Here is a 19,425-nt window from a genome sequence, read left to right as displayed (position 1 = left end):
TTTCTTTGACAGTGCTTTTGTATCACAGCATTCCATTCCTGTATTGCCTCGGTCTGTTCCGCTTGCTATTGAGGCCATTGATGGCAGGCCTCTTCAGCCTGCACTCGTTACTCACAAAACCATTTTGAAACCTTCCAGTTCCAGGTGATTAACTCTCCACATTTTCTGGTTGTTCTGGGTTATCCCTGGCTCCAAAATCACAATCCCAGTCTCGACTGGTGTAGGTCCAAAATTTTGTTGTGGTTTCCGCAATGTATTACCACTTATCTTCGGAAACCAGTCAAAGTCCTGTGCACTTCTTTGGTATCTCAATTGCCTGAGGAGTACCAAGAGTTCCAAGACGTTTTTGACAAGGTGCATGCCGGTACGTTGCCTCCTCACCGGTCTTACGATTGTGCCATAGACCTGCAACCCGGAGCCATTCCTCCTCGGGGCCGGGTTTACCCTCTCTCGGTTGCAGAGAATTGTGCTATGGAGGAGTATGTTGCCAATGCTCTGTCACTGGGGACATCCGCAAATCCTGCTATGCTGCAGGGGCTGGCTTCTTCTTCGTGAAGAAAAAGGGTGGTGAATTAAGACCATGCATCGATTATAGGGGTCTTAATCGTCTTACCATTAAGAATGCTTACCCTATTCCGCTCATTACGGAACTCTTTGACCGCCTCAAGGGAGCTACAGTCTTTTCTAAACTTGATTTGAGAGGAACATACAATCTCGTTAGGATTAAGGAGGGCCACGAATGGAAAACAGCATTTAACACCAGGAGCGGGCATTATGAGTATCTTGTAATGCCCTTTGGCCTATGTAATGCTCCAGCTGTTTTCCAGGAATTTATTAATGATGTTCTATGAGATATGTTGCAACAGTGTGTTGTGGTGTACTTAGATGATATCCTCATACACTCACCCACTCTTGAGGCTCATCGCTCTGATGTTACACGGGTACTTCAGAGACTATGTGAGAACGGCCTGTTTTGTAAACTCGAGAAATGTGAGTTCCATCAGACTCAAGTAACCTTTTTAGGTTATGTAATCTCTGTTGCAGGGTTCTCCATGGATCCTGACAAGCTGTCTGCAGTCCTGCAGTGGCCTCGCCCAGTTGGTCTTTGCTCTATTCAACGTTTTTTGGGCTTTGCCAATTACCATAGGAAGTTTATTAAAAACTTTTCTTCCTTGGTCAAACCTATCACTGACATGACCCGTAAGAAGAATGATCCATTCCATTGGTCACCTACTGCCAATAAGGCTTTTGAGAGTCTTAATACTGCCTTTGCTGCTGCTCCAGTTCTGGCTTATCCTAACCCTGTCCTGCCTTTTGTTCTCGAGGTCGATGCGTCTGAGACTGGAATAGATGCCCTCTTATCTCAACGTCCTACGCCTGACGGTTCCGGAGTACAATTATGAAATTGGCGACAGGGAATTACTGGCCATAATTTTGGCACTCAAGGAATGGAGGCACCTTCTCGAGGATACTAGCGTACCAGTGCTCATTCTTACTGACCACAAGTATTTGACTTATCTATTCGAAACAAAATATTTGTGTGTGACTAGTTTCATGATTTGGACACTTTCCATCTCATCACCTATTGTCTAAAAGATAATACAAACTTTTTGGACCTTTGATATGTTTCATGCATACTAATCATCTAAGATGCCAATTATCTTGAAGTACCTAAGAGACTAAGACGACCATCGTACAACAGATGAGCTTACTCCCATGTCTTAGAGTTTTATACATCTCCCATAAAGGAATCTTTAAATTCCCCATAAGGACCCCAACTGCCGAAAAACAATCGATGTGTATAGCTGGCAACAGATGGTTAAACAGCTGATTGCATATAGGATACGCTGTATACCTAGTGATATCAGACGCCCACAGCACATGTGAGAAGCGAAAGCGAAAGTACTCCACACTTCTGACGCACCCAGCACATTTACAGTTTACACCGCAAGAGCGGTCTGCGAAGACCTCTGGACTACACAGAGAACGGACGATTAAACTTCACTACGGAGTCACTTTATTTGAGAGACGATCCATTCTGCTACTTTAACTAACGCCTCCCTCTTAATGGAGAGTGAGTGGCATACAGGTACCCTTTAAATTATTCATACCAGCGTTTTAGTTACTATAGTCCCTGTATAACAAACCAGACATACCAAGTTGAAAAGGCTACTTGCCACACAAAGGAACTATAAGGATCCTAACACTCCTAAGTATGACATATAATATTATTCTTCTAAAAAGAAGATCTACGCACTATTTTTGATTAAGACTCTTCAGAAATACATATATATATATATATATATATATATATATATATATATTTTATCCTTCGCATATATGCAGACACATGCTTTGTGGTCTAATTTTTTAGTGCACATCTACATTTATATATAGGAAGGGACGCTGCTGGTCCCGAAACGTCACAATAAATTTTTGATTTACACTGATGTCCATAGTCCAGTGAGTGCTTTTTTGATTTTGGATATATATATATATATATATATATATATATATATATATATATATATATATGTACTCTTTAGTACTTCTTATTCTTTATTTTTATTATTACATTCTTAACATATCATTTGTTGTTCTGTGTTTGATCTCCTAAGGTTTTAGTAATCCATAGGGTTATGTTAAATGTTAGATTATTTGTTATCTTTACACTGACTGTCTATAACAGCCTACACTACACTATTTTTGTGCTATATCCACGAATTGTAATTTATGTGATATTTTAATACCATCTTATATTAAATAATTTATGGTATTGTAATCTTCTTTATTTGAGCTAATCCTTAGTATATATTCTAATACTATAAATTCTAATTCTGTTTCACTTATATACATTGTACAATTTTTACTGAATCGTCTATAAGTTAAAGATAATATTATTATATCATTTAGTGTATAAAACACATGTACTAGAAGTTTTAATCCCCAGATTAGACTTGCCGTGTCAAAACCCTAACTGTGAGCATTAGCTTATTATACCCCTGTCTGTTTTTCCACTTACCTTGTACTTAGAAGTGACTATATTGTATTCCCATATTGAGGTTATTATTAACACTTTACCCCTAGCCTGGAGCGCCAATACTTTGTAATCCCCTTTTTTTGTATATTAGACTAGTCTAATTTGAAACTAATTTGAGGAAGTTCCTCTGTATTTGGTATTAGGGGAGTCCTAGTGCTAGCTCTATCTACCTCCTAACCGTTTTTCCAATAAGCCTTTTGTCCTCCTGTGGGGGAGGGGTCATTGAGGGGAGGGTACTGTCCGGGTTTTTCCCTGCTTTGTTTGCCATGTGCAGCTGGCAGCCATTTTACTCACCTTTCTTGCTGAATCTGGTTCAGAGTGTGTGATGTTGCTGATTTTCTGCACGCCCTCTTATGGCCAGACTGTTGTACATCATCTGTGTGAGACAGGTTAAAGTCTCAGAATTGTGATGTCATCACTTATTATTTATAGGGCCTCTGTTCAGTATGCTTTGCCCTTGCGTTTTCTCAGACCTGTTTGTGAGTTCTTGTGTATTACCTGGCTAGTCTGACGTCTCCTCTGGTTTCTGATTCCTGGCATGTTTCTGACTTTGCTGTTCTCCTTGTTCCTGATTCAGGCTCGTATGACTACTCGCTTTGGCTCCTGACTCGGCTCGTCTGACTACCAGCTCTGGTTTTTGACTCCTAGCTTGTTATTTGACTTGTGGACTTTTTATTATTTTTGTTATTAATAAAGGTGTGATTATTTTTGCACTTCTTGTCTCAGTCTGATTCCTGGCACCCTGACACTCACTCAAACTATCTCTCTCTCTTTCTCTTTGGCTTTCTCTCTGCCCCCTCTTTGGCTCTCTCTCCCCGCTATTTGACTCTCTCTCCACCTCTTTTGTCTCTCTTTTGCAGCCACGGCCACGCCCCCATCATGGTTATCCACCAGGCCACGCCCCATCACGGCGCTTCCATAGACCACGCCCGCCAGACCACACCCCCATTGTTGCCACACCTGGTCACACCCCTCGTCACGCCCGGCAACGCCCCCATTGCGGCGCTCCTGCCGGCCACACCACACCACCTCTGCTGTCAGGATCCTAAAGGCCAGGTCTGTTTGTCCTCGCGCAGTCCCTATTGCGCATGACAGCTTCGGACAAACACACTTGGCCTTTTATATTATAGGATAACTCACATATATATATATATATATATATATATATATATATATATATATATATATATATATATATATATATACAGATATATATCTATTATACTTAGAACATATTCCCCTATGTGAAGAACTTTGGAATGTATAATAAATAGTAAATACACAGTATAACACTTTATTAAATATGAATATTGCATAAATATGATTTTTCATGTTTTCATCTACATGACTGCAAGGGGTTCCAAGGCGCACATATATATATATATATATATATATATATATATATATATATATATATATATATATATATATAGTACGATAGAGAGCACTCTCACTTCAAAAGTCCATATGCCAGGGTGCCAGCAGATCAATATACAAGAGATAAAGGAAGGCACTCACTGGTCTTTTAATCAGAAATAAATTTAATCAAGCGTGACGTTTCGGGGACACACTGAGGAAGGGGAGTGTGTCCCCGAAACGTCACGCTTGATTAAATTTATTTCTGATTAAAAGACCAGTGAGTGCCTTCCTTTATCTCTTGTATATATATATATATATATATATATATATATATATATATATATATATATATATATATATATATATATATATATATATATATATATATATATAGCCATGTTTTCCTGGACAGTTATCAGTTATACATGTTGCAGGGTGCACAGAAGGGAACATGCATTGTGTCTTGCACATGAATAGCGACCTTGGACAGCATTATTCATGTTCCTCTCTGCACACCCTGCGGCATGTGTAACTCATAAGTGTCCAGGAAAACATGGATATATATATATATATATATATATATATATATATATATATATACTGTGTACCAAGGTGCAATTGGGAGGAAGTTAGTAATTAGCATGTGTAGGTTTTAGCAGGATGCACACGTTATGTTTATGTCTGTGATGCAAAGCATGTCAGGTAGAGGAGGTATTCACACAACCTACCTTTACTGCTCTGTTACTTTTATAGGGGCCAATGGACTTGCCAACCCAAGAGATTTCCTCACCCCTGTGGCTTGGTATGAAGACCGAACGGTTCCCAGTGGGTACACAGTCATCAGCAAATACCAGGGGAAGCTGTTTGCAGCACAGCAGGTTACTAACATTCTCTGACAACTCTCAGTTATTTACTTGCCTAGAACGCAGGGGCGAGTTCTGTTCTAGGTCAGCTAGGCATGTGCCTAGGGCAGCAAGATTTTGGGGAAGGAGTTCTTTGCCTTCTGACTCCAATGATCTCTGGTTGTCTGATGGAGATGCATTATCCCTGGTTGCCTGATGGAGACATATGATTTCTGGTTGTCTGATGGAGATGCATGATGCCTGGTTGTCTCATGGAGACGTATGATCTCTGGTTGTCTGATGGAGATGCATGATCCCTGGTTGTCTGATGGAGATGCATGAACCCTTGTTTTATGATGGAGATGCATGAACCCTTGTTGTATGATGGAGATGCATGAACCCTTGTTGTATGATGGAGATGCATGATCCCTAGTTGTATGATGGAGATGCATGATCCCTAGTTGTCTGATGGAGATGCATGATCTCTGGTTGTCTGATGGAGACGTATGATCTCTGGTTGTCTGATGGAGATGCATGATCTCTGGTTGTCTGATAGAGATGAATGATCCCTGGTTGTCTGATGGAGATGTATGATCTCTGGTTGTCTGATGGAGAAGCATGATCCATGGTTGTCTGATAGAGATGTATGATCTCTGGTTATCTTAAGGAGATGCATGATCCCTGGTTCTCTGATGGAGATGCATGATCCCTGGTTCTCTGATGGAGATGCATGATCTCTGGTTATCTGATGGAGATGCATAATCCATAGTTGTCTGATGGTGATGCATGATCCCTAGTTGTCTGATGGAGATGCGTGATCGCTAGTTGTCTGATGGAGATGCATGATCTCTGGTTGTCTGATAGAGATGCATGATCCCTGGTTGTCTGATGGAGATGTATGATCTCTGGTTATCTGATGGAAATGCATGATTCATGGTTGTCTGATGGACATGTATGATCTCTGGTTGTCTGATGGAGATGCATGATCCCGTGTTGTATTATGGAGATACATGATCTCTGGTTATCTTAAGGAGATGCATGATCAATGGTTGTCTGATGGAGATGCATGATCCCTGGTTCTTTGATGGAGATGCATGATCCATGGTTATCTGATGGAGATGCATGATCTCTAGTTTTCTGATGGAGATGCATGATCCCTAGTTGTCTGATGGAGATGTGTGATCCCTGGTTGTCTGATGGAGATGATCACTGTTGTCTGATGGAGATGCGTGATCCCTGGTTGTCTGATAGAGATGCGTGATCCCTGGTTGTCTGATGGAGATGCGTGATCCCTGGTTGTCTGATGGAGATGCGTGATCCCTGGTTGTCTGATGGAGATGCGTGATCCCTGGTTGTCTGATGGAGATGCGTGATCCCTGGTTGTCTGATGGAGATGCGTGATCCCTAGTTGTCTGATGGAGATGCGTGATCCCTAGTTGTCTGATGGAGATGCGTGATCCCTAGTTGGCTGATGGAGATGCGTGATCCCTAGTTGTCTGATGGAGATGCATGATCTCTGGTTGTCTGATAGAGATGCGTGATCCCTAGTTGTCTGATGGAGATGCATGATCTCTGGTTGTCTGATAGAGATGCATGATCCCTGGTTGTATGATGGAGATGTATGATCTCTGGTTATCTGATGGAGATGCATGATTCATGGTTGCCTGATGGAGATGTATGATCTCTGGTTGTCTGATGGAGATGCATGATCCCGTGTTGTATTATGGAGATACATGATCTCTGGTTATCTTAAGGAGATGCATGATCAATGGTTGTCTGATGGAGATGCATGATCCATGGTTGTCTGATGGAGATGCATGATCCCTGGTTCTTTGATGGAGATGCATGATCCCTGTTGTCTGATGGAGATGCATGAACCCTGGTTGTCTAATGGAGACAGAAAACGTTGCCGGGCCAGACCTGAAAACCAACACTGACACTTGTGGGGGCTGCTTCAAGGAATTATCTCATTTTCTGTATATACGATTTTTGAAGAGCATTTTCATTATAATTTTTAATGCAATGAAATAATAGATATGTATATAGGAATGAATATGAATATGTTTATGGGTAGCGGCTGTTAGCACTTTTCAGAGCTGGATTTATTTGTTTGAAAGTGCAACATACAAAGATCTGGATTTGCACACGGTTAAAGCTGCCTTTATAGAAGTAGGACAGTGGCTTTATAGTACTGGCGTGATTTATTATAAAATTTCACAAGTCCAGAGAGCTTAAGATAATGAGGCCCAAAGAATCAGATTAGGGTTCTCTTACTAAATATGTCATGTATCTATGGAGCAGAGGAAGGAAGGCAAATAGCACCTTCACCAACATTCTGTTCCTGGGTAATTGGCAGCTCAAGTGGTTGTCAGGGTTTTCTTTAACTGATCTGAACTTAAAGAATAAGCATGTAGCTGAGGTTGGGAATAGTGTGGTAATATCTGTATATAAAGACATGAGTGACCTGTAGAAAACACAGGCAACCAGAACAGCGAGAGAGAGGCTGTCTGTGCAGGGTCAGCAGCTAACATGGGAAACAGGGGCCTATGGGAAACAGGCAAAAATACACAGACTGGGAACAAACACAGGATCACTTACACCCAGAGCATTCTGAACTGTGATTCTTACATTTTTTACTGCTGTACCTGAGTGAGGGTGTTTCATTTAGAGACAGACAGCTGTAGTATTACTTACTATTATTAGTTATTGTTGTATATATGGGGACCTACTCTTAATGATTTTATTTGAGGCTGTTTTTTCTTCCTATATTTACAAAATATCAGACTTCACTTATTTGTTTATTACTCCCATTAAATGTAAGTGTGAGTACTGTTTGGGGTCTGCTTTTTTCTTTATTATTTGTAAGAATTTAACGTACACTAAGACCAGTAGATCAGATCTGTGTGTTAGGTCCCAGTCTGTGTAGAAAGTAAAATAGCAGCAGGTGTCGCCTGATTGGCTGAACGTCTGAGGGAAAATGCACCAGAATCACGGTATTGGCTAAACAGCTCCCACATAGAGAATAGCAGCCAAAACACACCCAGAGATGGATGATTGACTGAAGGTATCCAGAAGATCAGCTGCGAGTAGTAACGGAAATTATACCCCATTATTCTCAATACAGAGTGAAAACACAGAAGCAAACTCATTCATAGATACATTTATCCCACTGAATAGTTTATGAAAACAGAGAAACTACAGACAATTTCTTGCAAGCGAAATGTTCCATACCTTGTCCTATTTCTATCCAGTATCTGAAGCACAAAACATCTCCAAATACATACGGCACAAGTATGTATCCCCTAACGAATTATATATGCCCAATATACAGAAATACAAATAGACTTCATCATGATAGCTCCCTCTGCCAAGTGCTGACACTCTGTGATTCTGTGCACTGGGCATTTATACGGATTATAGACCTGTTGTCACCTGGAAAAAGTGCTGTTAGCTATAAATTACAGCACAACAACATGTGAGGGCTGCTCAGCTTCCTACTGTGTATTACATATTATTTGTGCATTACATGGTATTTGTGCATTACATAGTATTTGTGCATTACATAGTATTTGTGCATTACATGGTATTTGTGCATTACATAGTATTTGTGCATTACATAGTATTTGTGTATTACATAGTGTTTGTGCATTACATAGTATTTGTGCATTACATAGTATTTGTGCATTACATGGTATTTGTGCATTACATGGTATTTGTGCATTACATAGTATTTGTGCATTACATAGTATTTGTGCATTACATAGTATTTGTGCATTACATGGTATTTGTGCATTACATAGTATCTGTGCATTACATGGTATTTGTGCATTACATAGTATTTGTGCATTACATAGTATTTGTGCATTACATAGTATTTGTGCATTACATGGTATTTGTGCATTACATAGTATTTGTGCATTACATAGTATTTGTGCATTACATAGTATTTGTGCATTACATGGTATTTGTGCATTACATAGTATCTGTGCATTACATAGTATCTGTGCATTACATAGTATCTGTGCATTACATAGTATTTGTGCATTACATAGTATCTGTGCATTACATAGTATCTGTGCATTACATAGTATCTGTGCATTACATAGTATTTGTGTATTACATAGTATTTGTGCATTACATAGTATTTGTGCATTACATAGTATCTGTGCATTACATGGTATTTGTGTATTACATAGTATTTGTGTATTACATAGTATTTGTGTATTACATGGTATTTGTGCATTACATAGTATTTGTGTATTACATAGTATTTGTGCATTACATAGTATTTGTGTATTACATAGTATCTGTGCATTACATAGTATTTGTGTATTACATGGTATTTGTGCATTACATAGTATTTGTGCATTACATAGTATCTGTGCATTACATAGTATCTGTGCATTACATAGTATCTGTGCATTACATAGTATCTGTGCATTACATGGTATTTGTGTATTACATAGTATTTGTGCATTACATAGTATTTGTGCATTACATAGTATCTGTGCATTACATGGTATTTGTGCATTACATAGTATTTGTGCATTACATAGTATTTGTGCATTACATAGTATTTGTGCATTACATCGTATTTGTGCATTACATAGTATTTGTGCATTACATAGTATTTGTGCATTACATAGTATTTGTGCATTACATAGTATTTGTGCATTACATGGTATTTGTGCATTACATAGTATTTGTGCATTACATGGTATTTGTGCATTACATAGTATTTGTGTATTACATAGTATTTGTGTATTACATAGTATTTGTGTATTACATAGTATCTGTGCATTACATAGTATTTGTGCATTACATAGTATTTGTGCATTACATAGTATTTGTGCATTACATAGTATTTGTGCATTACATAGTATTTGTGCATTACATGGTATTTGTGCATTACATAGTATTTGTGCATTACATAGTATTTGTGCATTACATAGTATTTGTGTATTACATAGTATTTGTGCATTACATAGTATTTGTGCATTACATAGTATTTGTGCATTACATAGTATTTGTGTATTACATGGTATTTGTGCATTACATAGTATTTGTGCATTACATAGTATTTGTGCATTACATAGTATTTGTGCATTACATGGTATTTGTGCATTACATAGTATCTGTGCGTTACATAGTATTTGTGCATTACATAGTATTTGTGCATTACATGGTATTTGTGCATTACATGGTATTTGTGCATTACATGGTATTTGTGCATTACATAGTATTTGTGTATTACATAGTATTTGTGTATTACATAGTATTTGTGTATTACATAGTATTTGTGTATTACATGGTATTTGTGCATTACATAGTATTTGTGTATTACATAGTATTTGTGTATTACATAGTATTTGTGTATTACATAGTATTTGTGTATTACATGGTATTTGTGTATTACATGGTATTTGTGTATTACATAGTATTTGTGTATTACATAGTATTTGTGTATTACATAGTATTTGTGTATTACATGGTATTTGTGCATTACATGGTATTTGTGCATTACATAGTATTTGTGTATTACATAGTATTTGTGCATTACATAGTATTTGTGCATTACATGGTATTTGTGCATTACATGGTATTTGTGCATTACATAGTATCTGTGCATTACATAGTATTTGTGCATTACATAGTATTTGTGCATTACATAGTATCTGTGCATTACACTATATTTGTGCATTACATAGTATTTGTGCATTACATAGTATCTGTGCATTACATAGTATCTGTGCATTACATAGTATCTGTGCATTACATAGTATTTGTGCATTACATAGTATCTGTGCATTGCATAGTATTTGTGCATTACATAGTATTTGTGCATTGCATAGTATTTGTGCATTACATAGTATTTGTGCATTACATAGTATTTGTGCATTACATAGTATCTGTGCATTGCATAGTATTTGTGCATTACAAAGTATTTGTGCATTACATAGTATTTGTGCATTACATGGTATTTGTGCATTACATAGTATTTGTGCATTACATAGTATTTGTGCATTACATAGTATTTGTGCATTACATGGTATTTGTGCATTACATGGTATTTGTGCATTACATAGTATTTGTGCATTACATCGTATCTGTGCATTACATAGTATTTGTGCATTACATAGTATTTGTGCATTACATGGTATTTGTGCATTACATGGTATTTGTGCATTACATAGTATCTGTGCATTACATGGTATTTGTGCATTACATAGTATTTGTGCATTACATAGTATTTGTGTATTACATTGTATTTGTGCATTACATAGTATCTGTGCATTACATCGTATCTGTGCATTACATCGTATTTGTGTATTACATAGTATTTGTGCATTACATAGTATTTGTGCATTACATAGTATTTGTGTATTACATAGTATTTGTGTATTACATAGTATTTGTGTATTACATAGTATTTGTGCATTACATAGTATTTGTGCATTACATAGTATTTGTGTATTACATAGTATTTGTGCATTACATAGTATTTGTGCATTACATAGTATTTGTGCATTACATAGTATTTGTGCATTACATAGTATTTGTGCATTACATGGTATTTGTGCATTACATAGTATTTGTGCATTACATAGTATTTGTGCATTACATAGTATTTGTGCATTACATGGTATTTGTGCATTACATGGTATTTGTGCATTACATAGTATTTGTGTATTACATAGTATTTGTGCATTACATGGTATTTGTGCATTACATAGTATTTGTGTATTACATAGTATTTGTGCATTACATGGTATTTGTGCATTACATAGTATTTGTGCATTACATAGTATTTGTGCATTACATAGTATTTGTGTATTACATAGTATTTGTGCATTACATGGTATTTGTGCATTACATAGTATTTGTGCATTACATAGTATTTGTGCATTACATAGTATTTGTGCATTACACGGTATTTGTGCATTACATAGTATTTGTGCATTACATAGTATTTGTGCGTTACATAGTATTTGTGCGTTACATGGTATATGTGCATTACATAGTATTTGTGCATTACATAGTATTTGTGCATTACATAGTATCTGTGCATTACATAGTATCTGTGCATTACATAGTATTTGTGCATTACATAGTATTTGTGCATTACACGGTATTTGTGCATTACATAGTATTTGTGCATTACATAGTATCTGTGCATTACATAGTATTTGTGCATTACATAGTATTTGTGCATTACATAGTATCTGTGCATTACATAGTATTTGTGTATTACATAGTATTTGTGCATTACATAGTATTTGTGCATTACATAGTATTTGTGCATTACATAGTATTTGTGCATTACATAGTATTTGTGCATTGCATAGTATTTGTGCATTACATAGTATTTGTGCATTACATAGCATTTGTGCATTACATAGTATTTGTGCATTACATGGTATTTGTGCATTACATGGTATTTGTGCATTACATAGTATTTGTGCATTACATAGCATTTGTGCATTACATAGTATTTGTGCATTACATAGTATCTGTGCATTACATAGTATTTGTGCATTACATAGTATTTGTGCATTACATAGTATTTGTGCATTACATAGTATCTGTGCATTACATAGTATTTGTGCATTGCATAGTATTTGTGCATTACATAGTATTTCTGCATTACATAGTATCTGTGCGTTACATAGTATTTGTGCATTACATAGTATTTGTGCATTGCATAGTATTTGTGCATTACATAGCATTTGTGCATTACATAGCATTTGTGCATTACATAGTATTTGTGCATTACATAGTATTTGTGCATTACATAGCATTTGTGCATTACATAGCATTTGTGCATTACATAGTATTTGTGCATTACATAGTATTTGTGCATTACATAGTATCTGTGCATTACATAGTATCTGTGCATTACACGATATTTGTGCATTACATAGTATCTGTGCATTACATAGTATTTGTGCATTACATAGTATTTGTGCATTACATGGTATTTGTGCATTACATAGTATTTGTGTATTACATAGTATTTGTGCATTACATAGTATTTGTGTATTACATAGTATCTGTGCATTACATAGTATTTGTGTATTACATGGTATTTGTGCATTACATAGTATTTGTGCATTACATAGTATCTGTGCATTACATAGTATTTGTATATTACATAGTATCTGTGCATTACACGATATTTGTGTATTACATAGTATTTGTGCATTACATAGTATCTGTGCATTACACGATATTTGTGCATTACATAGTATTTGTGCATTACATAGTATTTGTGCATTACATAGTATCTGTGCATTACACGATATTTGTGTATTACATAGTATTTGTGCATTACATGGTATTTGTGCATTACATAGTATTTGTGCATTACATAGTATCTGTGCATTACACGATATTTGTGCATTACATAGTATTTGTGCATTACATAGTATTTGTGCATTACATAGTATTTGTGCATTACATGGTATTTGTGCATTACATAGTATTTGTGCATTACATAGTATCTGTGCATTACACGATATTTGTGCATTACATAGTATTTGTGCATTACATAGTATTTGTGCATTACATAGTATTTGTGCATTACATAGTATTTGTGTATTACATAGTATTTGTGCATTACATAGTATTTGTGCATTACATAGTATTTGTGTATTACATAGTATTTGTGCATTACATAGTATTTGTGCATTACATAGTATTTGTGCATTACATAGTATCTGTGCATTACATAGTATCTGTGCATTACATAGTATTTGTGCATTACATAGTATCTGTGCATTACATAGTATTTGTGCATTACATAGTATCTGTGCATTACATAGTATTTGTGCATTACATAGTATCTGTGCATTACATAGTATTTGTGCATTACATAGTATTTGTGCATTACATAGTATTTGTGTATTACATTGTATTTGTGCATTACATAGTATTTGTGCATTACATAGTATTTGTGCATTACATCGTATCTGTGCATTACATCGTATTTGTGTATTACATAGTATTTGTGCATTACATAGTATTTGTGCATTACATAGTATTTGTGTATTACATAGTATTTGTGTATTACATAGTATTTGTGCATTACATAGTATTTGTGCATTACATAGTATTTGTGTATTACATAGTATTTGTGTATTACATAGTATTTGTGCATTACATAGTATTTGTGCATTACATAGTATTTGTGCATTACATAGTATTTGTGTATTACATAGTATTTGTGCATTACATGGTATTTGTGCATTACATAGTATTTGTGCATTACATAGTATTTGTGCATTACATGGTATTTGTGCATTACATGGTATTTGTGCATTACATAGTATTTGTGTATTACATAGTATTTGTGCATTACATGGTATTTGTGCATTACATAGTATTTGTGTATTACATAGTATTTGTGCATTACATGGTATTTGTGCATTACATAGTATTTGTGCATTACATAGTATTTGTGCATTACATAGTATTTGTGTATTACATAGTATTTGTGCATTACATGGTATTTGTGCATTACATAGTATTTGTGCATTACATAGTATTTGTGCATTACATAGTATTTGTGCGTTACATGGTATTTGTGCTTTACATAGTATCTGTGCATTACATAGTATTTGTGCAATACATAGTATTTGTGCATTACATGGTATTTGTGCATTACATGGTATTTGTGCATTACATAGTATCTGTGCATTACATAGTATTTGTGCATTACATAGTATCTGTGCATTACATAGTATCTGTGCATTACATAGTATTTGTGCATTACATAGTATCTGTGCATTACATAGTATCTGTGCATTACATAGTATTTGTGCATTACACGGTATTTGTGCATTACATAGTATTTGTGCATTACATAGTATTTGTGCGTTACATAGTATTTGTGCGTTACATGGTATTTGTGCATTACATAGTATTTGTGCATTACATAGTATTTGTGCATTACATAGTATCTGTGCATTACATAGTATCTGTGCATTACATAGTATCTGTGCATTACATAGTATTTGTGCATTACATAGTATTTGTGCATTACACGGTATTTGTGCATTACATAGTATTTGTGCATTACATAGTATCTGTGCATTACATAGTATTTGTGCATTACATAGTATTTGTGCATTACATAGTATCTGTGCATTACATAGTATTTGTGTATTACATAGTATTTGTGCATTACATAGTATTTGTGCATTACATAGTATTTGTGTATTACATAGTATTTGTGCATTACATAGTATCTGTGCATTACATAGTATTTGTGCATTACATAGTATTTGTGCATTACATAGTATTTGTGCATTACATGGTATTTGTGTATTACATAGTATTTGTGCATTACATAGTATTTGTGCATTGCATAGTATTTGTGCATTGCATAGTATTTGTGTATTGCATAGTATTTGTGCATTACATAATATTTGTGCATTACATAGTATTTGTGCGTTACATAGTATTTGTGCGTTACATAGTATTTGTGCATTGCATAGTATTTGTGCATTACATAGCATTTGTGCATTACATAGTATTTGTGCATTACATGGTATTTGTGCATTACATGGTATTTGTGCATTACATGGTATTTGTGCATTACATAGCATTTGTGCATTACATAGTATTTGTGCATTACATAGTATCTGTGCATTACATAGTATTTGTGCATTACATAGTATTTGTGCATTACATAGTATTTGTGCATTACATAGTATCTGTGCATTACATAGTATTTGTGCATTACATAGTATTTGTGCATTACATAGTATTTGTGCATTACATAGTATCTGTGCGTTACATAGTATTTGTGCGTTACATAGTATTTGTGCATTGCATAGTATTTGTGCATTGCATAGCATTTGTGCATTACATAGCATTTGTGCATTACATAGTATTTGTGCATTACATAGTATTTGTGCATTACATAGTATTTGTGCATTACATAGCATTTGTGCATTACATAGTATTTGTGCATTACATGGTATTTGTGCATTACATGGTATTTGTGCATTACATGGTATTTGTGCATTACATAGCATTTGTGCATTACATAGTATTTGTGCATTACATGGTATTTGTGCATTACATAGTATTTGTGCATTACATAGTATTTGTGCATTACATGGTATTTGTGCATTACATGGTATTTGTGCATTACATAGCATTTGTGCATTACATAGTATTTGTGCATTACATAGTATCTGTGCATTACATAGTATTTGTGCATTACATAGTATTTGTGCATTACATGGTGTTTGTGCATTACATAGTATTTGTGCATTACATAGTATTTGTGCATTACATAGTATTTGTGCATTACATAGTATCTGTGCATTACATAGTATTTGTGCATTACATAGTATTTGTGCATTGCATGGTATCTGTGCATTACATAGTATTTGTGCATTACATAGTATTTGTGCATTACATGGTATTTGTGCATTACATAGTATTTGTGCATTACATAGTATTTGTGTATTACATAGTATTTGTGCATTACATATTTTCTGTGCATTACACGATATTTGTGTATTACATAGTATTTGTGCATTACATAGTATCTGTGCATTACACGATATTTGTGCATTACATAGTATCTGTGCATTACATAGTATTTGTGCATTACATAGTATTTGTGCATTACATGGTATTTGTGCATTACATAGTATTTGTGTATTACATAGTATTTGTGCATTACATAGTATTTGTGCATTACATAGTATTTGTGTATTACATAGTATCTGTGCATTACATAGTATTTGTGTATTACATGGTATTTGTGCATTACATAGTATTTGTGCATTACATAGTATCTGTGCATTACATAGTATTTGTGTATTACATAGTATCTGTGCATTACACGATATTTGTGTATTACATAGTATTTGTGCATTACATAGTATCTGTGCATTACACGATATTTGTGCATTACATAGTATTTGTGCATTACATAGTATTTGTGCATTACATAGTATCTGTGCATTACACGATATTTGTGTATTACATAGTATTTGTGCATTACATGGTATTTGTGCATTACATAGTATTTGTGCATTACATAGTATTTGTGCATTACATAGTATCTGTGCATTACACGATATTTGTGCATTACATAGTATTTGTGCATTACATAGTATTTGTGCATTACATAGTATTTGTGCATTACATGGTATTTGTGCATTACATAGTATTTGTGCATTACATAGTATCTGTGCATTACACGATATTTGTGCATTACATAGTATTTGTGCATTACATAGTATTTGTGCATTACATAGTATTTGTGCATTACATAGTATTTGTGTATTACATAGTATTTGTGCATTACATAGTATTTGTGCATTACATAGTATTTGTGTATTACATAGTATTTGTGCATTACATAGTATTTGTGCATTACATAGTATTTGTGCATTACATAGTATCTGTGCATTACATAGTATTTGTGCATTACATAGTATCTGTGCATTACATAGTATTTGTGCATTACATAGTATCTGTGCATTACATAGTATTTGTGCATTACATAGTATCTGTGCATTACATAGTATTTGTGCATTACATAGTATCTGTGCATTACATAGTATTTGTGTATTACATGGTATTTGTGCATTGCATAGTATTTGTGCATTACATAGTATTTGTGCATTACATAGTATTTGTGCATTACATAGTATTTGTGCATTACATAGTATCTGTGCATTACATAGTATTTGTGCATTACATAGTATTTGTGCATTACATAGTATTTGTGCATTACATAGTATTTGTGTATTACATACTATTTGTGCATTACATAGTATTTGTGCATTACATGGTATTTGTGCATTACATGGTATTTGTGCATTACATAGTATTTGTGCATTACACGATATTTGTGCATTACATGGTATTTGTGCATTACATAGTATTTGTGCATTACATAGTATTTGTGCATTACACGATATTTGTGCATTACATAGTATTTGTGCATTACATAGTATTTGTGCATTACACGATATTTGTGCATTACATAGTATTTGTGCATTACATAGTATTTGTGCATTACATAGTATTTGTGCATTACACGATATTTGTGCATTACATAGTATTTGTGCATTACATAGTATTTGTGCATTACACGATATTTGTGCATTACATAGTATTTGTGCATTACATGGTATTTGTGCATTACATAGTATTTGTGCATTACACGATATTTGTGCATTACATAGTATTTGTGCATTACATGGTATTTGTGCATTACATAGTATCTGTGCATTACATAGTATTTGTGCATTACATGGTATTTGTGCATTACACGGTATTTGTGCATTACATAGTATCTGTGCATTACATAGTATTTGTGCATTACATAGTATTTGTGCATTACATCGTATTTGTGCATTACATAGTATTTGTGCATTACATAGCATTTGTGCATTACATAGTATTTGTGCATTACATAGTATTTGTGCATTACATAGTATTTGTGCATTACATCATTACATAGTATTTGTGCATTACATAGTATTTGTGCATTACATAGTATCTGTGCATTACATAGTATTTGTGCATTACACAGTATTTGTGCATTACACGGTATTTGTGCATTACATAGTATCTGTGCATTACATAGTATTTGTGCATTACATAGTATTTGTGCATTACATAGTATTTGTGCATTACATAGTATTTGTGCATTACACGATATTTGTGCATTACATAGTATTTGTGCATTACATGGTATTTGTGCATTACATAGTATTTGTGCATTACATAGTATTTGTGCATTACATAGCATTTGTGCATTACATAGTATTTGTGCATTACATAGCATTTGTGCATTACATGGTATTTGTGCATTACATAGTATTTGTGCATTACATAGTATTTGTGCATTACATAGTATCTGTGCATTACAAACTGCTAGATTACGAGTTTTGTCGGTAAAGCCGTGCGTTGCTAACGAGCCTTTTTATCCCAGCGCTCACTTTAAACAACGCTGGTATTACAAGTTTTCTGAATGGCTGCGTTAGCCTCAGAAAAGTGAGTGTTGAGCAAATTTAGCTTCACTTCTCACTGTAATACCAGCGTTGCTTATGGTAGTAGTAGTAAGCTGGCTAAAACGTGCACGTGCACGATTTCCCCATAGGAAACAATGGGGCTGAGACGGCTGAAAAAAATCTAACACCTGCAAAAAAG

The 19,425-nt window shown here is 34.8% G+C and overlaps 1 protein-coding gene across 1 annotated transcript in view; it reads left to right on the top strand.

Moving 5' to 3' along the window:
- The window catches only part of LOC128652834 (homogentisate 1,2-dioxygenase), a 112,132-nt gene that overhangs the window by 52,454 nt on the left and 40,253 nt on the right, over positions 1-19,425 (top strand). The window contains exon 10 of the mRNA XM_053705798.1: positions 5,153-5,277. Coding sequence (XP_053561773.1) covers positions 5,153-5,277 — 125 coding nt within the window. The remainder of the gene's footprint in view (positions 1-5,152; positions 5,278-19,425) is intronic.

This window comes from Bombina bombina, chromosome 3, assembly GCF_027579735.1.
Source record: "Bombina bombina isolate aBomBom1 chromosome 3, aBomBom1.pri, whole genome shotgun sequence".
Classification (NCBI taxonomy): Eukaryota; Metazoa; Chordata; class Amphibia; order Anura; family Bombinatoridae; genus Bombina; species Bombina bombina.
Note: the sequence above shows the minus strand (reverse complement) of the source record. Positions and strands in the feature narration are given on the sequence as shown.